The sequence below is a fragment of the Rana temporaria genome, chromosome 3 (assembly GCF_905171775.1).
Source record: "Rana temporaria chromosome 3, aRanTem1.1, whole genome shotgun sequence".
In the NCBI taxonomy this organism is placed as follows: domain Eukaryota; kingdom Metazoa; phylum Chordata; class Amphibia; order Anura; family Ranidae; genus Rana; species Rana temporaria.
In genome coordinates, this window is record NC_053491.1 from 413915303 (window position 1) to 413942967 (window position 27665).

At 43.7% G+C, this 27665-nt stretch overlaps 1 protein-coding gene across 1 annotated transcript in view; it reads left to right on the forward strand.

Moving 5' to 3' along the window:
• LOC120933090 (zinc metalloproteinase-disintegrin-like VMP-III) overlaps positions 1–27665 on the forward strand; it is a 156072-nt gene that overhangs the window by 56192 nt on the left and 72215 nt on the right. The window contains exons 5-6 of the mRNA XM_040346089.1: positions 13846–13922; positions 16103–16319. Coding sequence (XP_040202023.1) covers positions 13846–13922; positions 16103–16319 — 294 coding nt within the window. The remainder of the gene's footprint in view (positions 1–13845; positions 13923–16102; positions 16320–27665) is intronic.

A 27665-nucleotide genomic window follows, 5' to 3' on the forward strand; every position in this document is an offset into this window, starting at 1 on the left:
CATTGCGGTCGGTATTAACCCTTTTTCGGCCGCTAGCGGGGGTTAAAACCTCACCGCTAGCGCCCGAATATCGCGGTAAATACGACGGTATAGCGGCGCTACAAATAGCGCGGCTATACCGTCACCGCGGCTCCACTGCCCAATGTGAAAGCAGCCTAAATATCTCTGTGTACGTTTTGGAAGTATTTATAATACCTATAGGTAAGCCTTATTATAAGCTTACCTATAGGTAAAATTAATGCACAGGATTTACTCCCACTTTAAGTGAAACTTGTTGTCTTATGTTGTGATTGTCATTGTGCAGGATTGCATTATTGGAATAGCTGTTTGCATTGTTACCTAGCAGGTTACTGCTTTTAATTTGCCCTATTTAATGACCACAAATGCACTGCTATCCTTTAACCACTTCCCGCCTGGCCTATAGCCGATTTACGTCCGGGAAGTGGTTATGAAATCCTGACAGGACGTTCTAGCACAAATGGGCACTGACTGGCAACCTGGCAAAATCAGTGCTGCCCCACAGTGTCCATCAGTGCCACTCCAGTGTCCATCAGTGTCACCCCACAGTGTCCATCAGTGCCACCCCACAGTGCCCATCCATGCCCAGTGCCCACCTATCAGTGCCCATCTGTGCCACCCATAAGTATCCATCAGTGCCACCCATAAGTGCCGCCCATGAGTGCCCATCTGTGCCGCCTATGAGTGCCCAGTGCCGCCTATGTGTGCCCATCAGTGCTGCCTATGTGTGCCCATCAGTGCCGCCTATGTGTGCCCATCAGTGCCACCTATCTGTGCCCATCAGTGCCACCCATGTGTGCCCATCAGTGCCACCTATGTGTGCCCATCAGTGTCGCATACCAGCGCCGCCAATCAGTGCCACCTCATCTGTGCCCGTCAGTACTACCTCATCGATGTCCATCAGTGCCATCTCATCGGTGCCCATTAGTGCCGCCATATCAGTGCCCATAATTTAAAGAGAAAACTTATTTACAAAAAAATTAACAGAAAAAAATAAAAACTTAATTTTTTTTCCCAAATTTTCAGCCTTTTTTTAGTTGTTGCGCAAAAAAAAAATCGCAGAAGTGATAAAATACCACCAAAAGAAAGCTCTATTTGTGGGGAAAAAAGGACGCCTATTTTGTTTGGGTACAGTGTAGCATGACCGCGCAATTGCCATTCAAAGTGCGACAGTGCTGAAAGCTGAAAATTGGCTTGGGCGGGAAGCTGCGTAAGTGCCTGGTATGGAAGTGGTTAATGACTTTTATTCCATGAACATGTCTCTTGCCACCTATATATATCTTTTGTCCATAAGCTGAGGTTAATAGTCAATATATATATAGAACATGGATTGGGACTTTGAATGAGGCATATGAAAAACACATGCCTCCATCCCTGATAATGGAAAAGAGAAGGATTTGGTACTTTAAATGAGATGCGTTTAAATGCAAGCAGTATGTATAAATAAATAAAGTTGTATGCATAATAACCAGGCTTAAACTTACCAACCAAACAGCAGGCCAAATTCAACTGTCTACCTTTGTATGTTAAAAGCAGAGGATTGGTTGCACACATTTGCAAATATATGGTTAAACTACAGGCCTCGCCAAGGCTCTCTGCATTCCTGTAGTCCTAACTAAACTTTTATAGTTTCCTCAATGGAGGCATACAAGTGCTAATGAGTAGATGGATGGCAGGTGACTAGGGGTGTGTGTCACCGCCTCCATCTAGGATTGGTATAGTAGTAAAGAGCACTGGAAAAAACGCATAAAGGTATATGTATATAGGTATCAAAAACGCATCTCCATCCCTGTTTAATATGAATAGAACATGGATTGGGACTTTGAATGAGGCATATGAAAAACACTTGCCTCCATCCCTGATAATGGAAAAAGAGAAGGGTTTGGGACTTTAAATGAGATGCGTTTAAATGCAAGCAGTAAGTATAAATAAATAAGGTTGTATGCGTAATAACCAGGCTTAAACTTACCAACCAACCAGCAGGCCAAATTCAAGGGCCAGATCCTCAAAAATCCGGCGCAACTTAATTTTCCCCATTTAAGTTACACCGCCGCAAAATTTCTATCTAAGTGCCCGATCCACAAAGCACTTACCTTGAAATTTGCGGCGGTGTAACTTAAATGTGTCCGGCGCAAGGCGTGCGGAATCTAATGGGGCGAGTCCCATTTAAATTAGGCGCGCTCCCGCACCGGACGTACTGCGCATGCTCCGTCGGGTAACTTACCCGACGTGCATTGCGCTAACTGACGTCACTCCGACGTAATTTGCTTAGACGTTAACGTAAATGGCGTCCAGTGCCATTCACGGACGTCTTACGCAAACGACGGAGAATTTTAAATTTTGACGCGGGAACGACGGCCATACTTAACATGGCTTAAGAGAACTAGGGCTCAGCCCTAGTTTTACGCGGCGTAACTCGACGTAAACGGCGTAGATTTAGCGCGACGGGCCCGTCAGAACGTTCGTGGATCGCCGTAAGTGTTCATTTGCATATTCTAGGGCGGCCGCAATGGCCTCGCCACCTAGCGGCCGGCCTAGAATTGCATCCCTAAGATCCGACACTGTAATTCAATTACACATGTCGGATCTTCTGCCTATCTATGGGAAACTGATTCTGTGGATCAGTTCCATAGATAGAAACAGGGATACGACGGCGTATCAGTAGATACGCCGTCGTATCTCTTTTGAGGATCTGGCCCCAACTGTCTAACTTTGTATGTTAAAAGCAGAGGATTGGTTGCAGACATTTGCAAATATATGGTTAAGCTACAGGCCTCACCAAGGCTCTCTGCATTCCTGTAGTCCTAATAAACTTTTATAGTTTCCTCAATGGAGGCATACAAGTACTAATGAGTAGATGGAGGGCAGGTGACTAAGGGTGTGTGTCTACAGGAATGCAGAGAGTCTTGGCGAGGCCTGTAGCTTAACCATATATTTGCAAATGTGTGCAACCAATCCTCTGCTTTTAACATACAAAGTTAGACAGTTGAATTTGTCCTGCTGGTTGGTTGGTAAGTTTAAGCCTGGTTATTACCCATACAACCTTATTTATTTATACTTACTGCTTGCATTTAAAACGCATCTCATTTAAAGTCCCAAACCCTTCTCTTTTTCCATTATCAGGGATGGAGGCATGTGTTTTTTATATGCCTCATCATGGGCGTCTGCTCTATAGGGCAAGGGGGGTCATTTGCCCCCCCTCCCCCCTGGAATTGACAGGGAGAGCCAGGAGCAGGGCCGAACTGGCCCTGGGCCGCTTTATGCGGCGACTGCAGCACTCCCCTCCTTCTGTCCTCTGGCGCTCGTATCGTATGTCATGGAGCTGGGTCTGTGTGCAAGGTCCCACCCCCCTAGTTGGGCTCCTCTGATAGTCTTCTAGTGTTCCGTCTATCACACAAGCCGAACTAGGGGGGGCGGGACCTTGCACAAAGACCCAGCTCCATGATATACAATACGAGCGCCAGAGGACAGAGGGAGGGGAGCGCCGTTTTATATCGTTTACAAGGCCTGTGCTTTGTTTGTTCCAACATTTGTTTCCACAGGGAACACTAGACTATGTTCTGATGTGTTTTTAGCAAGTCTGGAAACGCAGAGCAAACACAACAGAGAGTTGTAGCCTATGGCCTAGTTTCTAGTTGTCCCTTATTTAGAGTGCCTGTCCCTCTTCTGGAATCAAATCCATTTGTCCCTCATTCCAAAAGGTTCCTCTTTTAGACCTGAAATAAATATACTGTCAATATAGTGTAGTGTTTCAGTCAAGGGAAAGGGGTGCTGTGTAATGTAAAGGGGTCCAGTGATGCAGGGTGCTGTGTAATGTAAAGGGGTCCAGTGATGCAGGGTGCTGTGTAATGTAAAGGGGTCCAGAGCTGTGGGGTGCTGTGTAATGTAAAGGGTCCAGAGCTGTGGGGTGCTGTGTAATGTAGAGGGGTCCAGAGGTGCAGTTGTGGAGAGGGGGTACACAGTAGTGACAAAGCGATATTGAAAGATGCAGGGGACACAGTGGGGTGTTTTTACATTTTAACGTGGGGGAGGGGCGCGCTTTTAATGTGACTGTGTATCGGTGCTGCCGAAGCGCCCCCTCTGAAAAAATTTCAGCGGATGCCCATGTGCCTCAAAGTCCCAATCCATGTTCTATTCATATTAAACAGGGATGGAGATGCGTTTTTGATACCTATATACATATACTTTTATGCGTTTTTTCCAGTGCTCTTTACTACTATACCAATCGTAGATGGAGGCGGCCGGTGACACACACCCCTAGTCACCTGCCCTCCATCTACTCATTAGTACTTGTATGCCACCATTGAGGAAACTATAAAAGTTTAGTTAGGACTACAGGAATGCAGAGAGCCTTGGCAAGGCCTGTAGCTTAACCACTTGCTTACTGGGCACATATACCCCCCTCCTGCCCAGGTGAAATTTCAGCTTTCGGCACTGCGTCGCTTTAACTAACAATTGCGCGGTTGTGCGACGTGGATCCCAAACAAAATTGACGTCCTTTTTTCCCCACAAGTAGAGCTTTCTTTTGGTGGTATTTGATCGCCTGTGCGGTTTTTATTTTTTGCGCTATAAACAAAAAAGTGCGACAATTTTGAAAAAAATACAATATTTTTTACTTCTTGCTATAATAAATATCCTAATTTAAAAAAAAACAACATTTTTTTTTCTCAGTTTAGGCCGATAGGTATTCTTCTACAAATTTTTGGTAAAAAAAAAAAAAATCGCAATAAGCGTTTGCGCAAAAGTTATAGCGCTTACAAAATAGGGGACAGAATTATTATTATTTTTTTTTACTAGAAATGGCAGCGATCTGCGATTTTTATTGGGACTGCGACATTATGGCGGACACATCGGACACATTTTTGGTGCCATTCACATTTATACTGCGATCAGTGCTATAAATATGCACTAATTACAGTATAAATGTGACTGGCATTGAAGGGGTTAACACTAGGGGGTGAGGAAGGGGTTAAATATGTTTCCTATATAGTGTTCTAACTGTAGGTGGAGGGGGGGGGTGACTGGGGGAGGTGACCGATCTGTGTCTCTATGTACAAGAGACACAGATCCGTCTCCTCTCCAGAGACAGCACCGCTGTCTCTGTGTAAAACGGCAATGAGAGATGATCTCATATGTTTACATATGAGATCATCTCTCATTGGCCGCACAGATCGCATCGCAAACAGCCACTCTGATTGGCCGTTCGCGGCGATCTGTAATTGGCTGTGTCCAAGGGACACGGCCAACACAGATTTTCCCCGCTGCATGCTCTGGAGTGCGCGGGGACCGCCCAAAGGGGCGGACGTCAATTGACGTCCACTTGGCTTTTGGGATCCGCGCTGTAGCCGTCAATTGACGGCGCGCGGGTCACAAGTAGTTAACCATATATTTGCAAATGTGTGCAACCAATCCTTTGCTTTTAACATACAAAGTTAGACAGTTGAATTTGGCCTGCTTGTTGGTTGGTAAGTTTAAGCCAGGTTATTAGGCATACAACCTTATTTATTTATACTTACTGCTTGCATTTAAACGCATCTCATTTAAAGTCCCAAACCCTTCTCTTTTTCCATTAATAGTCGAGATAGTCCTGCAACCTTTGTGAGCCCTAAACCTGGGCCACTGCCGCCCAATATTCAGCATCTTTATGTTGTGTATAGGCCATCAGACCAGACACATACAGTGATATTTACGTGACCATTCCTGGCTGTATGCAGGGCAGACATGCACAGACATATTACCAGTAGGGATGGGCGAACGGTTCAGCCCGAGTATAAGTTTGAGCCGAACTTTGGTTGTTCGGATGTTCCGCGAACAACGAACATTATGTGGTGTTTGGGGCAAATTCGAAAGGCACAGAACCCCATTAGGCTTCATGTACACGGGACGTTTTTACAATGGCTCCTAAATGATTAAACTTGAAAGATAGTAACCCACGTTTAAAACGTCCGTTTTGCCGCGTTTACACGCCGTGTTTAGCGACGTTTTGCCATTTGCTGCTGCCTTTGCGTTTAGAAGCGTTTAATTATTTCTGTTTTTTAAATGGCCAAGAACGCCTATAAATGAAACGATGCCAAACGCGTTTAGTCGCATTTGGCGTCTGAAATGTGGAAATCTTCTGCGTCTGAACCCATTTTTTTCTTTCAAAGAAACGTTGTTAAACGCAACTGCCTAAAAACGGCAATAAACGAGACTGTATACCTTGGTCACATAGGATAACATTACAGTAAATGAGTTCAGGGGCAGTTGAAAAAAGTGTCCAACTGCCTCTTAACGTATGTTTATCAGCGTCCCGTGTACATGGGGCTTTAAAATCCATGGGACACTACCATGAAAAAACAAAAGTGATAATTTTAAAGGCTTAAATGCAAATTATTGTCATAAAAAGTGTTTGGAGACGCGGGTCCTGCCCAAGGGGACATGTATCAATGCAAAAAAAAAGTTTTAAAAATGGCAGTGATTTTAATAATGCTTAAAGTGATAGACGCCCGGGGTGTCTATAGTTTTCCTGTAAAGAGGCACGGTTTTCCCATGTTTAGAACAATACCACAGCAAAATTACATTTCTAAAGAAAAAAAAAAATGTAAAATTGCTTGTGGCTGTAATGAATTGTCGGGTTTCGGCAATATAACTAATTGAAAAAAATGGCATGGTCCATTACCAGGCCCTTTGGGTCTGGTATAAATATTAAGGGGAACCCTGAACCAAAATTAAAAAGAATATTGCGTAGGGGTCCCCCCAAAATCCATACCAGGCCCTTCAGGTCTGGTATGGATATTAAAGTGGAGTTTCCATCCCAAAATGTTTTTTTCATTACTGTGCTTAGACCTAAAAAAAGAAAAAAAATGTTTTACTCATCTGGAAATGCCTGTTGCTATGCGGTCCCACGAAATCTGCCTTTGGAATCACCTAGGATTCTGACATCATCTCCCTCTAATGCTCCTGGGAAATGTGTGTCATCATTTCCCAGGATCATAGGCGTGCGCACATAGGGTGTAAGGTGTGCCTCGGCACACCCTAATCACCCTGTACTGTGCAGATTCCCCCTGCTGCCTTAAAAAAAAAAAAAAAATTGTAAAAAAAAATTATAATAATAATAATACAAATAAAGACACTGACACCAATCTCTGCCCTGCTGACAAAGCCCTACTGACTTACCCACTGCCATATACGGTATATTACACACGCATGTGTGTTTAAGCTTTGGTGTGCACACCCTAATGCCATAGGCTGGGCACACCTATGCCCAGGATGCAGTGCGCTTCCCAATTATCACTCCCATCCAAGACTTCCAGGAAGTAAGTGCTTGTGGGCTTCACAATGCCCACAAGCAAAATGACAACGGTGTGGACATAGTTTTATAAACTATCTTTTTTGAATAACTATGTGGAGCGACGGCGGGTTGTAAAATAGTAAGTGACTAGATTTATATTATAAAAACGCATGATGAAAGGACATACATTTAAAAAATGCTAAATGTGGTTGGAACCCCGCTTTAAGGGGAACCCCGCCACAATTATTTTGAGGGGACAGTAAATTTACACTGTTATACAAGCTGTACACTCACTACTTTAACCACTTCCTGCCGGCCGTACGACTTTGTAAGGCCGCAGTGTGGATCCCAACTGCCGGGAGGCCGTCTATATACAGCCTTCAGCCACTGGGGGCGCGTGCATGCCCGCCGAATCACTGAGATGCCGATGCGCGTGCCTGGCGGTTGCGATGTCCGCCTGGCACCCACGGTCGGCGGTTACACAGACAAGGACGTGGATCTGTGTGTGTAAACACACAGATTCACGTCCTATCAGGGAAAGAGGAGACTGATGCTGTGTCCCTTGTACATAGGGACACAGATCGGTCACCTCCCCCAGTCAGTTCCCTCCCCCTACAGTTAGAACATTCACTAGGCTACATATTTAACCCCTTCCTCGCCCCCTAGTGTTAACCCCTTCCCTGCCAGTCACATTTATACAGTAATTAGTGCATATTTATAGCACTGTTTGCTGTATAAATGTGTCAAAAGTGTCCATAATGTCGCAGTCCCAATAAAAATTGCAGATCGCCACCATTACTAGTAAAAAAAATGAAATAATTCTGTCCCCTATTTTGTAGGCGCTATAACTTTTGCGCAAACCAGTCGCTTATTGCGATTTTTTTTTTTTTACCAAAAATATGTAGAATACGTATTGACCTAAACTAAGAAAAAATAATGTTTTTATAAAAAAAAATTGGGATATTTATTATAGCAGTAAAAAATATTGTTTTTTTTTTCAAAATTGTCGCTCTTTTTTTGTTTATAGCACAAATAAAAACCGCAGAGGTGATCAAATACCACCAAAAGAAAGCTCTATTTGTGGGGGAAAAAGGATGTCAATTTTGTTTGGGAGCCACGTCGCACAACTGCGCAATTGTCAGTTAAAGCAATGCAGTGCCGGAAGCTGAAATTTCGCCTAGGCAGGAGGGGGGTATATGTGCCCAGTAAGCAAGTGGTTAAATTGTCGCAAAGTGTAATTTCTTTAGTGTTGTCACATGAAAAGATAGAACAAAATATTTACAAAAATGTGAGTGGTGTACAGTACTTGCCTTTGTGAGATACTGTAGGTATCCAAACACAGTAACAGGAATGACAATTCCTACATTTGCCCACTAGGTGGCGATACAGCATAAAGATATGGCAGAGGGAATGGGCAGCTGGCAAACAAACTATGTAAACATGAACTGATAATTAACCACATTTTTTGCATTGTGTTGCTTTAACTGACAATTGCGTGATCGTGCGACACTGTACCCCAAAAAAAAAATGTATGTCCTTTTTTACCCACAAATAGAGCTTTCTTTTGGTGATACATTTGATCACCTCTGCAGTTTTTGATTTTTTGTGCCATAACTAGAAAAAGACCGACAATTATGAACAAAAAAACAACAATATTTTTTACTTCCTGCCATAAAACACATCCAATAAAAAAATGTAAAAAATCTTTTTTTTTTTCACTGAATTTAGGCCAATATGTTTTCTGCTACATGTTATTGGTAAAAAAAATCCCTATAAAGTCTCAAAAACAAAAAGACAAATCTGACACCAAGTGACACTTTTTGGGGACCAGTGACACCAATACAGTGATCAGTGCTAAAAAAAAATGTGCTGTCACTGACTGGCTGGGAAGGGGTTAACATTGGGGGCCATCAAAGGATTAAATGTGCTCCTAGGGGGTGCTCTCTAACTGTGGGGGGAATGCTGTAGGGTGACCACGTGTCCTGGATTGCCTGGGACATTCCCGCATTTTGCAGGTCTGTCCCGGGCACCTTCATTCCAGGACAATACAGTGTCCCATAATGAAGCTGACACAGCCACCCCCCCTTCCCCCCTATCTGTTCCCCCCAAAAAAAGGCCACCACATTGCCACTTTACTCAAAGACAGCACTGGTCTTGGCCGGGATAGTCTGGAGGGGCACAATCTCTGCCCCCTGCTTGTGATTGGATAAATCATAAATCCCACCTCTTGTGTCTAATCACAGCAGGGCAGTGTAAAGCCAGCATTGGAACAAGGTAAAACGGGTCTTGGTCAGTCAGGACAAGTGCTGTCAATGAGTAAAGGGGCAATGCTGCTGCCTTTTTTGGGGGCGTGATCAGATCTTCTGGGTAGCGCGCATCCACTGCCCCAGCTGTGCTGTCATTCTTTACAGCACAAGCTTTTTTTGGGAAGGGGGTCCCTGAATGGCCGTTTGGGAATGTGGTCACCCTAGAATGCTGTGACTGGAAAAAAACAGAGATCAGTGTTTCTGCTTAGTAGAAATACAATATCTTAATTTTTCTCCCTCTCAGAACAGCTCTCTGCTTCTCTTGTTAACGATTGGCAGGTCCCTGCTGCCATCACGGCCGCCAGACCTGCTGATTTGCTCCCACTATGCGCGCCACAGAGCCCTTGAAATAAATCGCAAACAGGGGATTTCACACATAAGGGTCGCCCTGCCGCAGAATATGTACATGGGGCGGTCCTTAAGTGGTTAAAGTGTAACTAAACTTTTTTTTGTTTTAGGACACCTGTTATTATTGCTGTTTGTGTCCCAGTTTGTGCGATTCATCCTCTCTATTTGATATATTTACTATTTTCACTAAAACTGAAAGCAAGAGAAAATCCCAAATTTTGGATGTCACCAGAACAGAAATAGAGGGAAAATCTTCCAATGGGGACATCTGTTCCGGTGACCCTGATGGAAATCAGGGAATCTGTCACTTTGGTAGGATTTTATCTCACTTCCTGTTGTGGTTGTAGGACAGGAAGTGAATGAAATTCTTCCTTCCACAGGTGGAAAAAAAAACTGACAAGGGTGTATAACACTGCCTTAATCTATCCAAAAAATGTTTTTTTACTTTTAGACAAAATCTTGCTGTGCCCTGGAAAGGAATACAATATTTCTCCTGCTAGGGAGCCAGTTGGAGACAACATTGGCCTGTTGATAACAAGATCCCGCAGCAGACTTTATGCAAGTCCGACTGTGGAAGTCTTTGGTAAAGTAGTTCAGCTGTGAGCAGTGCCATTCCACTCAAAGTGATATTAAACCCATGTCTTGACAATATCCACCAATGTGACTGGGGCTTATGTTAGTGCTGCATGCTCTTATGTCCTCTTGCTTGGACTCCTGCTTGTCAGGCACATCAGTAGCTGGTTGATTTATGGGTTTAACGGTTTTGTTGGGCTTTGGAACTTCTCCAGAAATCCTGGGAGGCAATGATGAAGGGACAGGGTTCGGCCACTATAGATTTTCTGGTAGTGGCAGAGTTTTTAGACTTCTGGACAAAGCCCCAAAGGACAGTGGGTCCCCAAAGAGCCCCCATGGCCAAGTATAATGTGGTAAGGTGAGTAACCTGTCACTGAGTGCAATGTATGTTTGTACTTTCAGACCACTTCATCTCCTCTTCTTTCTCTGGGCTATGTATTCCACATATGTAGAAATAGTAGGTTGACCACACTCCAATGTAAGGGAAAACATGAACTTTATGGAATAAAATCCATACAGGAAGTGCTTAGTCGTGACTAAGTGTTTCCTGCGTGAAATGCGTTAACATCTACTACTGTCATCCTACACTTGCTCTGTGAATGGATTTTATTTAATAAAGTTCAAGTTTTCTATGACATTGGAGTGCGGTCAACCTACATTTTTTCCATATGTGGTGTGCCACGATCACGGATCAGACCAGCACCTGATTGTACGGTGAAAGGAATTTTTTTTTTTTATGATCAAATATTTTTTTATTTTTTATTTAACATATTCCATACAACATTGTACATTCTTGTGTTCCATCATTTACTTACTACACAAATAACTTAAACATTGCATGAAAAATCTAAAATTTTCATATCCAAAAACGTATTATTCTTATTATTATTCCCCCCCCCCCCCCCATAAGAGAGAAAAAAAAGAAAGAGGGAGAAAGAAAAAAAAAAAGTTTTGAAATATAATCCTCCTCCTCTCCCCTCGCTACAATGTCTACTCTGTCCCTACACCCTCCGTCCCTTCTGTTGGAATCGTGTGTTCTCCTACTATGTCCTTCTATACCCCGCGAGAAAAAAAAGAGGATGGCAAAAAATAAATAAATAAGTAAAGAAAAGAACAAATTTGAATGATAACTACATAATTATTGACCTAGTGCCTAGTGTTTGGTTATTAATCTCTCGTGTTTTTGTGTGTCGGCCCTCTTGGCCTATATATATATAGATATATAATTGTACCTTATGATGAAGAGAATCCTGACCTAGTGGTCCTGACCTACTTCCCACTTTAAGTGACATACCCACCTCCTCCTCACCAAAGTGATGCTAGTGAGCTGGAAGAAAAAAAAATTATATTTTCCTTGGTGACTGTGTTCCACCTCTATCCTCGTTCTACTTTAGTCCCTCCTCTCCTATATTCCACCTACTCCATTTCCCAACCCCATATCCCTCCCTACTACCCCTATTTCACTGTGGTTGCACTCCCTCTCTCTCTTCTAGTTCGGGGCGGACATCCTACTCCACACTATCAAAACGATAAAAAAGAAGGGCCCTCCAAGGGAGATCAGTATGGAGAAAAGATAAAAAAAAAAAAGGAGAATCTAGATATTTCCTCTCTGGTCAATAATCCAACTCCTTATTCTTCCATAATTTGATCCATATACGACTACCCTGGGGATCTCGCATATCCGTTACGTCCCCTATTTTCCCATTCCATTTCCCTCGTCCCTAGCCCATTTCAGGTGCATATTGTATCCAGCCTGCCCACGTCTTCTCAAATTCCCCTTTTTTATCCTTCACTAATTTAATCCACTTTTCAGCTTCCATTATCCGATTAACCTCCTTTTTCCAGTCTGCTAATGTTGGGCAGATGATCTGTTACCAGAATCTGGGGATTAATAATTTTGCTGCATTTAGCAAGTGTGGTACAATACTCTTCCTGTATGTTTTAATAGGGCCAGGCGTTCCATGGTATAGGAAACATATGGGCGTAAACTCCATAGGTGTTGGGGTCAATCTCTCAATACACGGTGCAATTGCTTCCCAGAATATTTTAATTCTGGGGCACTCCCACCACAAGTGGAGATATGTGCCCCTTTGCTCACACCCTCTCCAACACCGGGCATCTGCTGCTGGGTACATCTGGTTTAACCTTACTGGTGTCCTATACCACCTCGTCATAAATTTATAGGCTTTTTCCTGAACATGCGAGCTTATAGATGTGGAGTAAGTTGATTTAATAATTTTTTTGATTTGTTCATCTGATAGCCTCACATTTAATTCTCTTTCCCATTCCCTAATGAAGTATGGTACTTTATTCTGTTGGGAGTCTTGTATCAATCTGTACATCTGAGACAGCAAGTGCCTTGCTTCCCCCAAGTGCACACATTGATCCTCGAACACCGTAGTGGAGCTTAATGATCTCAGTGGGGGTTTCATCTTGTTGAGTACGGTGAAAGGAATTACATGGGAAGAACTCACCTGGAGTGATATTTTTTCTCTGACTTTGGATTTCTCTGGGTTGGTACCTCACCATCTGAAACAGGATGTAGTTCAATCTTTTGCATGTCCCATTACCATGTGGGTGGTAAGTGTCTTTCTGATGCCCGGTGAACTGCACCACTCCTGGACAAACTCCCTTGTGAAGCAGAGTCCCTGATCAGAATGTAATGTTGACTGTCTGGCTGTATGTCAGCATGGCTACTGCAAACTTGGCAAAGTGGTCTAAGATGAAAAGTGAAGGTGGCCATAGCGGTGGACAGCCATCTGCAGATGGACCCAGAGTTAGTGCTTCTAGTAGAGCTGACATGTTCAAGGTTATGGGTTGCACTCAGGCTTTTGCCCCTATTCAAATTGAACAAATCATTTGGTGTCGGCAGACCTGCTCAATCAGCTGGAACAGTCCCCTGTAGATAACGTGTGTCTTGAACATACAGTATGTCTTGTGTACATCTCAGTGTCTGGCTTCTACATGGATTTTTTTAGTCCAGCACCTAGAAGAAGCTGGGAAGAGGTTGCCAATGAGGGACCACAGAATATTGAAGGTAGGTATTATTAACTTTAGTTCCACTTTAAGGCCATGTTCTCAAAAGATGGGGAAACCAATGTCTTAGCTCCTAAAATAGTGAGGCAGTGGGGGAACCAATTGGGTGACTTCCAATCCTTTAAAAACACCTTTACATCATTGCTTTGTACAAGTGCAATCATATTTCAAAGTTTGCCAAGATCTTTCTATGGCAATGAGAATTTTTTTTTTTTTTTGCATTGTTGAGGATTTCATTTGAGGACGTTAAATCTTTGGCTGAACTTTATAACTGTTTGTGCTCATATTGTGCAGGATCACTGTCACTATCAAGGCTATGTTGAAAATGACAACCAATCAATGGTCAGCATCAGCACCTGCTCTGGGTTAAGGTAAGACAATGAATTTAGTATTAAAAAATATCAATGCTTCCCTCTCCTTCTCTCTCTTCTTTCTTTTATCTGTTTAGCTTCCCTTTTCTCCCTTTCTCTCCATGTCCTTATTTCTTTCTGTTTCTGGTATTTACAGGTACTATACTTTTGATAGTCTATGGGGTCTCACACTATAGTGAGTCCTAAGATAGTCCCAGGGAAATTCACCAAGGCTACTTGGTGGCTTTCCAACCATCAATTTCCTTTGCCCTTTCCCCTTTTTCTAACTTAAACCTGTATTCGGGTTCTCCATCACTCACTATCCGTGATAGCATTCTTTTTTTTTATATAAATTCTTTGTTTATTTCAAGAATTACTTTACAGGATAATATACTACAGTTCCTCTACATAAATAAACTATATCAGAGAGTTAAGAGAGCGATGGCAATAAAAAAAAAAACCACCGTCCCCCCTTCCTCCTTCTACTTCCGTCCTGGTTTCTTAATACTTCTCGTTTTCCTCTCTTTCATTCTATCTCTTGTTACCCACCCCTCCCCCCTCCCCTTCCCAAATGGAGAAAAAAGGGAAAGAAAAAAAAAAGGAAAAAAAAAGGGTACATGTTGGCTATTCCCCGGAGAAATGCTTCTAATTGCAACAGCCTCAGGAAGTCTAGTTCCTGCATCCCTTCTCTTTTCATCTCTCTCCTTGAAATTAATCGGTTTTCTTTTGAGAAGTGAATGACCCTACTTATACCCCTCTGTCGCAGGGCATTAAACCTTGGGTCTGTCATACCTATTTGAAAGGCCTTAGTGCCCAGGATAGGTGTAAGTGGGCTTGGATATTCTGACAAATTTGTTTTTTCAAAGGTGATTCTTGATCGTTAATGGGAAGTACCTGTTCAGTCCCACTAGCACTGTTTGGCCTTTTGTTTTGGATGTAACAGTTGTTAAATTAAAAGTTAGATGTAAAAGTTGGATATATATTGTGGCCGTATTTTCTATGTTTTTATGCTATTATGTTGACGACCTGAGAGACGATTTTGCTGCATTATTGTGTCTGTTCATACCAAACGTTTCTTTTCCAATAAAAATATCAATGCTTGAAGAGAAAATAAGATATCTGATATTATATGTCGTTTACTATGCAGCTTGCTGTTATGTGTTATCAGCCATTTCAGGCTTACATGGATTAGCATTTCTTATAGAACATGTGCGTACATTGGTGTGTTGTGTGCACTTAACCAAGTTGTATACTAAAGGCAGGGCTCAAAATTTTAAGTCCTAAGCTACTAGCCAGGCCTTAAGAGTTGCTCCCACCAGTCGCCCCACCCAACACCTATTCTGCCTTGCCCCAAAACACGCCCTCATAAATTATCTCATAAAAAGATACTGTTAAATGTTTTATGTAGAATTAAGTTACAAAAAATAAATATTAACAACAACTTTATCAGTGCAGCATCATCGGTGCCCATCAATGCAGCCTCATCGGTGCCCATCAATGCAGCCTCTTCGGTGCCCATCAATGCACCCTCATCGGTGTCTATCAATGCAGCCTCATAGGAGCCGATTCTCCTCCCAGCAATCGGCCAGGAAACTTTGGGGAAGAGAGAGGAAGAGGAAATCCAGCCAGATCACACAGAGAGGAGAATTCCGCTGTCAAAGTCCCACCTCCTGGACCCGCTCTTATGGTAGACGTCACACTACTTCAGTTTCCTGGTATTGGACAAGTATGCTGTCTATCATAGGAGCACCTGTCCAGGAGGCTGGAAATGTCTTTCAACAGCGGAGTTTACCCTCTCTGTGTAATCCGGCCAGCTTTCCTCTTCCTCTCCTCTACCTTTCCCACGGTTTCCTGGCCGATCGCTGGGAGGAGAATTGGCCCGCCAACCCTATGCGAAAACGCGGCAAAAACGCGGGGAAAATGCACCAGTGTGAAAGGGCCCTTACAGTGAAGATCAGGATATGATAAACATACCTTTCTCAGCCAACCATATTTGTGGCTAGGCATGCTGGGAAATGTTATTTAATGGAATGAAATCAGGTGAGTTCTTCCTGCCCAGGGCTATGGCTACGGCCTGGGTGGATGGTGTGTATATGCTACAAATGTATAGCTGCTGTTAAAATTTTTAAATGTACAAATAATGTATGTGATAGAACACTGCGCTGTTATCTTTAAACAGTATTCTTGTTCTTCTTTTGCAGTGGGCTCATCCTGACACAAGGCCGGAGATATTTAATTGAACCACAGAACCTGGCAGAGGGAATGCATGTTGTATATGAGGAAGAAGAAGAAGAAGAAGAAGAAGAAGAAGAAGAAGAAGAAGAAGAAGAAGAAGAAAACCCCAAAGCCTGTGCAGTGACAGATGGACATTGGGAGGGATCGGTGTTGGCTCAGTGGGTGTTACCTACTCCTAATCAGGTGAGATAATGAGAAATACTAAGAGGAGACACTAGAGATTGTTTATAGAACAAGAGCAACTCCATGTTGTACACATGTCGTTCCACACTGGCCAATACTGGGGGACTTAACGTCATTGTAAGCCTTTAATTAAAAAAATATACATATAACAAACAGCATACTTACCTGGTTTTGCACAGAACACCCCCAACCCTTCTCTTCTTGGGTCCCCCGCTGGCACTCCTGGCTCCCCCCTGCCGAGTGTCCACCATTCCAAGCAACTTGCTATGGGGGGCAGCTGTGCAGGCTTGCTCCTGAGCTGGCTCTGATTGTCTATAGCCACACAGAGCACAGCCCCCCCCCACTCTAACACTGGTTGTGATTGGCAGTAGCAAGAGCAATGCTGTGTCTGAGCCCAGGGGCATACCTAGAGCATTTAGCACCCGGGGCGAATCCTACATCTAGCACCCCCCCCCACAGTAAAATGTAAAAACACCCCACTGTGCCCCCTGCATACCTCTGTATGCTTCAATATCTCTTTGTCACTACTGTATAACCCCCTCACCACAACTGCACCTCTGGACCCCTTTACATTACACAACCCCCTGCACCTCTGGATCCCTTTACATTACACAGCCCCTGTACCTCTGGGCCCCTTTACATTACAAAGCACCCTACACCTCTGGACCCCTTACATTACACAGCACTCTGCATCACCACATTACACAGCACCCTGCATCACTGGGCCCTTTTACATTACACAACACCCTGCACCTCTGGACCCCTTTACATTACAAAGCACACTGCATCGCTGGACCCCTTTACATTACACAGCACCCTGTATCTCTGAATCCCTTTACATTACACAGCACCCTGCACCTCTGGACCCCTTTACATTACACAGCACCCTGCATCACTGGACCCCCTTACATTACACAGCACCCTGCACCTCTGTACCCCTTGACATTACACAGCACCCTGCATCACTGGACCCCCTTACATTACACAACACCCTGCACCTCTGGACCCTTTACATTACATAGTACCATGCATCACCGGACAGCCTTACATTACACAGCACCCTGCATCACTGGACCCCTTACATTACACAGCACCCTGCACCACTGGACTCCTTACATTAAACAACACTCTGCATCACTGGACCCCTTATATTACACAGCACCCTGCACCAATGGACCCCCCTACAGTGCAGACCCATCCCCCTACAGTGCAGACCCTCCCCTGCAATACAGACCCACCCTTACAGTGCAGACCCCCCCTTACAATACAGACCCCCCTTACAATACAGACCCCCCCTACAATACAGATCCCCCCTACAATACAGATCCCCCCACTACAATACAGATACCCCCTACAATACAGATCCCCCCTACAATACAGACACCCCCTAAAATACAGACCCCCCTACAATACAGATCCCCCACAATACAGACACCCCCCTTCAGACCCGTAATACTGTTCACCTCGGTTCAGATGATCAGCGTGCTGTGTGCTGTGTGCAGCACTTGTAGACTACACAGAGGAGGGGGAGGTGGCTTTGGTCTGCTCGGCTGTGTGACTGTGAGACAGTCACACAGCCGAGACTTATCAGAGCTACGGCCGTGTCCCGGTTGTGCCGACGGACCCCCGCCCCCGCAAAGCCAGGCTTCAGCCTGTGTGTCACCATAACAGCTGCTGCTGCCTCCCTGTCACCACCATGCCGCCCGATGTCCTCTTCAGTCGCAGAGGGGGGGCGCTGGCGGCCGGCCAAACAACTGCCAGCGTGTGGCACCCGGTGCGGCACGCCCCCGCCCCATTGTTAGTACGCCACTGTCTGAGCCTATGAGGAAACTGAAAGAGAATAAGTCATGAATGGGATTTTGCCTGCAATTATATAGGCTTCCTTATAAAATATGTTTCCCCTCATTTATCTTTGCTTATGTTGGCACCTTATGTAGCACTCACCCCCGAAGGAGCTGCTGGATAGATTTGGGATGGCCTGTTACCTCTGTGACTCCGCTGTCTAGGGTAGTTGAAGAGAGCGGTAATGATGGAATGTCCAAACAGCAGGTGTCTTTTATCTTATGCTTTTATTTACCCAACAGGGTAAAATGATGAAACTTGCAGTGAAGGGTAAAGATGCATAGGAAGAAGAAATAGCAGATTCAGGCGTATCAATGAGGAAACAATCCTGCTTTGAACAACACTTTATCTTCGTTGCCACTCTAGCCAGAGTGGGTTTAGCATACCTGTACAGGCCTCTGCCACAGACCTAGCAGCCAGAGTATCACTTGGAACTTTGAGGGGAAGGAACCTCTGCCACAGGCTCTCCCCTGAACTTAGATCACGGAGACAATCCTCCTCAACAGACTCTCCGCCTGAATCACCTCAAGTTACCGACTGACAGGCGACCGACGTTCAGCCTTCCAGTGTCCGGTCACCTCGATCTCCAGTGGGTTGTCGGGACCCAGTCGATCACTGGGGCCCAGCCACAGCTCAGATGTCCCGAACCAATGTGGTCCCAGAACTGAGAACGCCGCGTGGCACCACTGCTGCCACCTTTTGTTCCGGGGTGGGAACAGCCCCCCGGGAACAACAGAATGAGCCCACAGCACAGCCAAGACAGAGACCCAATTTGAGCAAATCAACTGGATGAGAGCTAACTAACTCTCTCATCCCCCTTAAATTTAGAATAGCACCGGTACCTGAAAGTAACCAGGCGCTGCACATAGTTTAAGTGTCAGAGGCCATCTGAAATGTGATTATTGCTGCTTTGCCTTCTGCCTGCCCATCCATAGCAAAAGCAGCAACTTTTAAACCTTCAGGCAGCTGGTTTCTGACCATTCAGAATTAGGAAAAAGGTAAATAAGGGGGTAAATATATATCCCTCATAAACTGCACGATTAAAGTGTAACTAAAGGCAAAACTTTTGTTTTGAAAAGAGTGGAGAAGGATTAAAATACCTGTCAGCTTTTATTACTGTCTGTGTCCCCATTAGGCCCCGTACACGCGACCGAACATGTCTGCTGAAACTGAAAAAAATGAGAAGAGGGGGGAAAAAGGGGTAACCAAAAGGACCCCGGGGCTTTCAAATGGTGCAAATAGATAATCAGACAAAAATGGATTATAAAATTGGAAAAAAATAATTTATTACACAAATAGTTAATATGCCATAAATACGATAAATTTGAAATACATCTCGATTAAATACGTGATATCAAGACGAAGCATTGTTTAAGTCAGCTCTACATGTTTCACTCCGACGAGTTTCTTCAGGAGCTTTCAGACATACAATGCTAAATATCAGAAGAAAAAACAACAAGACATATAATTAAATGACTGTAAAAACAATCATTTATATATCAATACATTTTGGTAAATAATGTCAAAAAAGGGAAAAGAAAAATATTGATCATGAATACATCAGTTATTGTAGATAATGCATGCTCAAGGATCTCAACTATATATAAACAAGGGCCAGAAGTAAAAACAATAATATTTACTTACCAAAAAGGTAAAACAGCAAAAGACAGCAGACCATACAGGAAGGAACCAGAGTCCTCAGGGAAAACAGAATAGCTCAGGAGAACCACAGCAGGATTTTAAGCCATTAATGGAATAAATCTGAAAAATCAGGAAAGCACATGTGGAAACACATATGCAAACTACTCTCAGTTGTATTATGCAACAAGGGGTGAAGAAAAAAAAACGCGGACCAGTTTCAGCAGACATGTTCGGCCGTGTGTAGGCCCGAGCGGACCATTTTCGGGCGGATCGGACATGTACGGTCGTCTGTACAGACCTACCGTACATGTCCTGCCGCCCGCCATCCCTCGCTTGCGTCGAATGACTTCGACGCATGCGTGGAAGCATTTAAAAGGCAGGCCCACCCATCGACGCGGAGACGGCGCGTACACGCCCCGCGCATTGTTTACGCGCGGACTTCTGTTCGATGGTGTGTACAGCCATCGAACAGAAGTCCCCGGCCAGACATATCCGATGGAAACGGTCCGCGGACCGGTTTCATCGGACATGTCTGGCCGTGAGTACAAGGCCTTAGAGATATTCACCCTATTTGTACCATTTACTGTTACTACCAAAAGTAAAAGAAAATCCCAAATTTGGGATTGACATCAGAACAGAGGTGAAATCTTCCAATAAGGACAGTAGTTTTGGTGATACTAGTTTTCCTTCCTATGTTGGCTATAGAGCAGGAAGTGAAGAGAAATCTCTCCAATGGGACACAGTTGGCAAAAAAAAAAAAAACCTGACAGGGGACCCTTATGCCGCGTACACACCATCGTTTTCTGCGATGGAAAAAAACGTCATTTTCAAAAACGTCAATTTAATTGACCGTGTGTGGGCAAAAACGTCGTTTTATGTCTTCTAAAAAACGACAGAAAAAAATTGAAGCATGCTTCAATTTTATGTGTCGTTTTTGGCCGACGTCGTTTTCTGTGTTCTAAACATTGACCGTGTGTACGTAAAAACGTCGATTTAAGCCCGCGCATGCTCAGAAGCAAGTTAGGAGACGGCAGCGCTCATTCATGTAAAACGACTGTTCAGAATGGAATCAGCACATTCGTTAAGGTGTTTTTCAGCTTATAGACAAGAAAACGAAATTTAAAGCACAGTCACTGAAAATCACGAATCGTATCTCACCAAACTTTTACTAACACGCAGCAACACGATATCAGCAAAAGAGGCCGTCTTCCGCATGGAAACGACCCTTTATAGTGACGTAGTGCGTGATTGACGGAACTGCGCTGTGCTAGAGCGTTGTGAAAAAGCGATGGTGTGTATGCTACGTCGTTGTTCAAATTGAAGTTTGAAAAATGACGTTTTTTTAAAGCACATAAAGCGTCGCTTTTTTCCATCGCAGAAAACGATGGTGTGTACGCGGCATTACTCTATCCAAAATGAAAACAAAAATTTTTGCCTGTAGTTACACTTTAACATGAGATTATGAATTCTCCAGGTTCTGTGCTGCAGACTGACTTTAGCAACCTTCATTGTCAGATACCATGGCTTTTTAACAAGGAATAATTAAACAAATTATGAATTACTCCAAAAGGCTTGGAGGCTTCTCTGTCCCACACATCTTACTAATATTCTGTAGCACTTACCCTGAAGAAACAGCTGGATGTATTGGGTTTTCTGTTCTTGTACCACAACTTTGCAAATAGCTTTGTCCCTCCTGACACCTGGCTGGGTACAGGATGGCTGCACATACTTCTGCATACACCAACGTATACTGTAACGGGCTGATTTACTATTCTCTGTGCGCTGCGCTGGTTCATGCCTTAATTAGTACTCCGGGTGAAGCCTTAATTAGGCGCATGAACCAGCGTAGCAGCTGGCGCATTGCAAGTAATATGTAAAGCCGCGCCGAACTTCCTATAGAAGTCTATGGGAGAAATCAAAAGTGTTCATATTAAAGGCTGATATGCAAGTTTTGTCCTAAAAAGTGTTTGGGGACCTCAGTCCTGCCCCAGGGGACATGTATCAACACTTTTTTTATTTTTTAAAACGGCCGTTTTTTCGGGAGCAGTGAAATTAATAATGCTTAAAGTGAAACAATAAAAGTGAAATATTCCTTTAAATTTCGTACCTAGGGGGGATGTAAAGTCAGCATGTGAAAAGGGCATTTTTCCCGCACTTAGAACTGTCCCTGCACAAAATGACATTCTGAAGGAAAAAAGTCATTTAAAATTCACACGCGGCAATAATGAATTTTTGGCTCCCGGCAATTCTAAGGGGCTTCATTCATAAAGGAAAAAAAAATGTATGGGGGTCCCCCCAAATTAAATTACCTGGCCCTTCAGGTCTGATATGGATATTAAGGGGAACCCCGCCGTAAAAAAAAAAAAAAATGCCGTGGGTTCCCCGCAAATATCCATAACATGCCCTTCAGGTCTGGTGTGGATTTTAAGGGGAACTCCACCCCAAATTAAAAAAAAATGGCGTGGAGTCCCCCTAAAAATCCACACCAGACCCTTATCTGAGCACGTTGACCTGGCCGGCCGCAGAAAAGAGGGGGGGGACAGAGTGCGGCCCCCCCCTCTCCTGAACCGCGCCAGGCCACATGCACTCAACATGGGGAGGATGTCCCCATGTTGATGGGGACAAGGGCCTCATCCCCACAACCCTTGCCCGGTGGTTGTGGGGGTCTGCGGGCGGGGGGCTTATCAGAATCTGGAAGACTCCTTTAACCAAGGGGACCCCCAGATCCTGCCCCCCCTATGTGAAATGGTAATGGGGTACATTTCACCAAAAGAAAAATGTCAAAAGTGTTAAAAATGACAGTAGCCGGTTTTTGACAAATCTTTTATTCTCTTCTTTCCGCGGTTCTTCTTTTCTTCTTTCATTCGGGTTTCTTCCTCTGCTTCTTCCACATCTTGCCCGACGTCTTCTCCCATGTTCCTCTCCTTCTGTCGGCCTTCTCGTCCCGCATTTTGCCCGGTGTCTCCTCCTATCTTCTCCGTCCGTCCGTCAGCCTGAGCCTTCTCATCCACATCTTTCTTCCCCGGATGCAGCACTTTAATTTGAATTGGCCGCTGTGTTCCGCTCCTGGGACCCACCCCCCTCTGACGCCACAAGTAAACTCATTTGAAAGTCATGTGCGTCAGAGGGGGGCAGGGTCACAGAGCATCACACGGCGGGGAATTAAATTTCAAGCGTGCCGTCCGGAGAAGAAGAAGCCGCCGCAGCTTCCAATTGAAGTTGCCGTCATGTGACGCTCATGTGACCCCGCCCCCCTCTGACGCACATATGCCACACGCGGACTTTCATATGAGTTTACCTGTGGCATCAGAGGGGGGCGGGTCCCAAGAGCGAAACACGGCGGGGTCTTCAATTTCAAGCGCAGCGCCGAGAAGATCGAGAAGATGTTGGACGAGAAGGCTGATGGACGGAGATGAAGATAGGAGAAGACATCGGGCAAGATGTGGACCCACAGACCCCCACAACCACCGGGCAAGGGTTGTGGGGATGAGGCCCTTGTCCCCATCAACATGGGGACATCCTTCCCATGTTGAGGGCATGTGGCCTGGTGCGGTTCAGGAGAGGGGGGGCCGCACTCTGTCCCCCCCTCTTTTCTGCGGCCGGCCAGGTTAACGTGCTCGGATAAGGGTCTGGTGTGGATTTTTAGGGGGACTCCACGCCATATTTTTTTAATTTGGGGTGGAGTTCCCCTTAAAATCCACACCAGACCTGAAGGGCCTGGTATGGATATTTGGGGGGACCCCACGCCATTTTTTTTAAGGCGGGGTTCCCCTTAATATCCATTCCAGACCTGAAGGGCCTGGTAATTGAATTTGGGGGAACCGCCACACATTTTTTTTTTTTTAGTTTTAATGAGCAATGACTGTATTCTTTATAGCCATGAGTACTTTTAAATTACTTTTTTTTTTCACTTCAGAAATGACATCATGTACAGGGACAGTTCTAAGCATGGGAAACATGCGTGTACCCCCCCTCCCCCCTGTATGAAATTTGAAGGAATATTTCACTTTTATTGTTTCACTTTAACCACTTCCATACCGCGCCTATTCTGGCACTTCTCTCCTTCATGTAAAAATTATATTTTGTTCCTGGGAAATTACTCACGACCCCCAAACATATATATTTTTTGTAGCAGACACCCTAGGGAATAAAGTGGCGGTCATTTTATATTTGATTTCCAACGGTATTTGCGCAATAATTTTTCTAACGCCTTTTTTTTTTGTCCCAAAAAAAAAAAAACGGTTTCATGAATTAAAAAATAACAAAACAGTAAAGTTAGCCCAATTTTTATGGATAATGTGAAAGATGATGTTACACCGAGTAAATAGATACCTAACTTGTCACGCTTTAATATTGCACACACTCATGGAATGGCGCCAAACTTCGGGACATAAAAATATCAATAGGCGATGCTTGATTTTTTTTTACAGGTTACCAGTTCAGAGTTACAGAGGAGGTCTAGGGCTAGAATTAGTTCTCTCGCTCTAACGCACGCGTCAATACCTCACATGTGTGGTTTGAATGGTGTTTACATATGTGGGCGGGACTTACATGCATATTCGCTTCTGAGTGCGAGCTTCTAGGGACAGGGGCATTTTATTTTATTTTTTTATTTTTTTTACCTCATATTTTTCTTCTTGCACTTTTTTGTCACTTTTTTTTTATTTTGGATCACTTTTATTCCTATTACAAGGAATGTAAACATCCCTTGTAATAGGACTTGGTCCTCTTTATGGAGAGAGGCGGGGTCAATAAGGCTGGAAAGCATGGTATTGGAAAAAAAAAAAGATCTCATGCTTTCAGCTGCAATCATGTTCGTTCAGCACAGTGGTGTAGTGTATAGCACTTTGACCTAGCAGCAAAAGGGTCGCTGGTTCGAATCCCGCCCGTGACACCATCTGCCTGGAGTTTGCATGTTCTCCCTGTGCCTGCGTGGGTTTCCTCCCACAATATAAAAACATGCTGTAAATCGGATCCGGTCTAAATAAGCCCTAATATGCAGTAGTATATTTAGGTTTTGTGCTGCCCTAGGCCTGACTACATTTTTGCACCTCCTAATAGAAAAATAACCCACCCCTTCCTGTCAAAGCCACACCCTGTTTTTGTATGACCCGCTCAGGAATTTTCAGGGCACACACACACACTAGTTCTGGGGGGGAGGGGGGCACTGGATTCCCTTAATTTGCATAGTTTTTCTCTCACTTCCTGTTTGGCTATGGGGCAGGAAGTGAAGGCAAATCTCCCCAATTGGACACAGATAATACAAAATAAACTGACAGGGCCTATAACCCTCCCTCACTATATCCAAAATTAAAGAAAATAAAAAGTGTTGATTACTAGTTTAAGCACAAATTTCAGAGAGTTTTATTGAGAGGCCTAAGAAAATATAACCATGCCAATAGGCCAGGATACAGCGTTGCTAATATGTATGAATGTGTGTGTTAGGGCCCCCCACAAACACCACCCAATGTTAACTAAAAAATTATTAATTTGCAAATAAGTATTATCTTTTAATTTTTTGGGGATGTCTGCACCCCTGATAGTGACAACATTTGTGAGGTGTCTTCACCCTTTCTAATTCAAATTCATTCACTTCCTGTCACATAGCCAAACAGGAAGTTAGGCTAAATCCTTACTAATATCTTTTCTTGGGGACACAGAGATCAATCTAAATAGTTTCCCATTATTTAAATTGCACTCTAGCATTTTGCTGTGTACACCCCAAATTATTAGGGATCTTGGACTTTGGGGTCCATTTACTAAAGGCAAATCCACTTTGCACTACAAGTGGACAAGCAAGGAAGAAAACAAAACAACTTTGCTTCTACAGGATTGGATGTTAAAACCGTGAGTGCTTCCTCTCTGATTTTCAGCAACTATGCTTGTACTGCAGAGTGGCTTTGCCTTTACTAAACCCCAAACTAAATAATCATTTGGGGCAGGGATCCTCAAACTACAGCCCTCCAGCTGTTGTAGAACTACATATCCCATGAGGCCTTGTAATGCACTGACATTCACAGACATGACTAGGCATGATGGGAATTGTAGTTCCTGAACAACTGGAGGGCCGTAGTTTGAAGACCCATGATTTGGGGTGTACACAGCAGTGCTGGAGTGCAATTTGCTTAATGGGGACACTAGTTAGATTGACCTGTGTCCCCAAGAAAAGACACTGGTAGGGTTTTAACCTCACTTCCTGTTCAGCTGTGTGACAGGAAGTGAAGCCAATTTTAAGAAAAGGGACACAAAGCTCAACCCAAAAAAAACACAAGCAGGGGTTCTAACACTCACTTGGCTTCCCTCAAACACCCACAATTTGAATAGGATTGCCTTGCGCTAGATTTAAGCACAGTGCTGTAAATCAGCACTTCAAGCCTGTCCACCAATAGCAACCCCCCCCAGGCCATGTTTGCAGGTTTTTCTTCATCTTGCACATGTGCTTTAAAAGACAGTCTGGACAGCAATTCTTGATAAGAGAAATCCACAAAACATGTCCTGTCGGGGGTACTTGAGGGCTGAGGACCACTGCAGTAAAAAGAAAATACTTACCACTTTGTCTTTAAATTCATGGAGAATAAACATGGCAAACATTTCATGATTACACATCAGGAAAGAAGCTTAGACAAAAATTACACCTAATTTGTTAGGCCCAAACCTATTTCAGCTGCAGCTGTCAAAATATGTAGCATGAAAAAGTAACAAAAAAAACAAACTTCAAAATTTTAAAGTAATTTTTATTGGTCAACAAAACAAGGAAAGCAAAAAAAGACAAACAAACAAACACACAAACAAAAACACATTTCAAAAATCAAAATAAACATAGGTTAACCGTCCCAACATCTTCAGAAATTGTTATCAAAAAAAGGCAGCAGAGACAAATACATCAAAGTGAACATCATTTAAAAATAAACAAAAAACATTGGCAACATAAAAATAAACATGCTCCAAACCACATTTCTTTTTAGCAACAGCATGCCTGCCTGCCCCTCTGAGGGCAGCTGAGGACTGATCGATCCACGCTTTTTATAACATGTGCTAGTAATGAAGCAATTGAAATCACATGAACAAATTTCAGTCTCTAGTTTGGGTGAGCTTGTAAGTGCTTACACCTGGAAAGGATGTCCTTAAATTACTAACCCAAGCTCTATGAGCATCCAAGTGATTTTCACCTTTTAAAAAGAAAGGAAAACATTTTCTAAGTGTCTGAGCAGACTCAGTTCATCACACATGCAGGAACAAAGCTGCAATGGCATGAGAGCTTTTTTTTTTTCCCCCTGAACTCATGCTTTCCAGCCTGAAGGGGAGGCCTTAGTGAATTATTACGTAACAAAAATAAATAATAATAATTAAATTGCCCCTGTCCTCCCAGTCAGAAGCGAACACGCACATTTTTTTTCTTCAGGTTACCAGTTTATAGTTACAGAGGAGGTCTAGTGCTATAAGTATTGCTCTCGCTCTAACGCACGCATCAATACCTCACATGTGTGGTTTAAACGATGTTTACATATGTGGGCGGGACTTGCGTAAGTCCCGCCCACATATGTAAACACCGTTCAAACCACACGTGTGAGGTATTGACGTGTGCATTAGAGCGAGAGTAATACTTTTAGCACTAGACCTTCTTTGTAGCTATAAACTGGTAACCTGAAAAAAAAAGGTCGCCTATGGGGATTTTAAAGTACTGAAGTTTGGCGCCATTCCATGAGTGTTTGCAATAGTAAAGCGTGACATGTTAGGTATCTATTTACTCGGTGTAACATCATCTTTCACATTATCACCAAAAATTGGGCTAACTTTAGTGTTTTGTTAATTTTTAACCACTTGAGCCCCAGACCATATTACTGGTCAATGACCGGGCCAGTT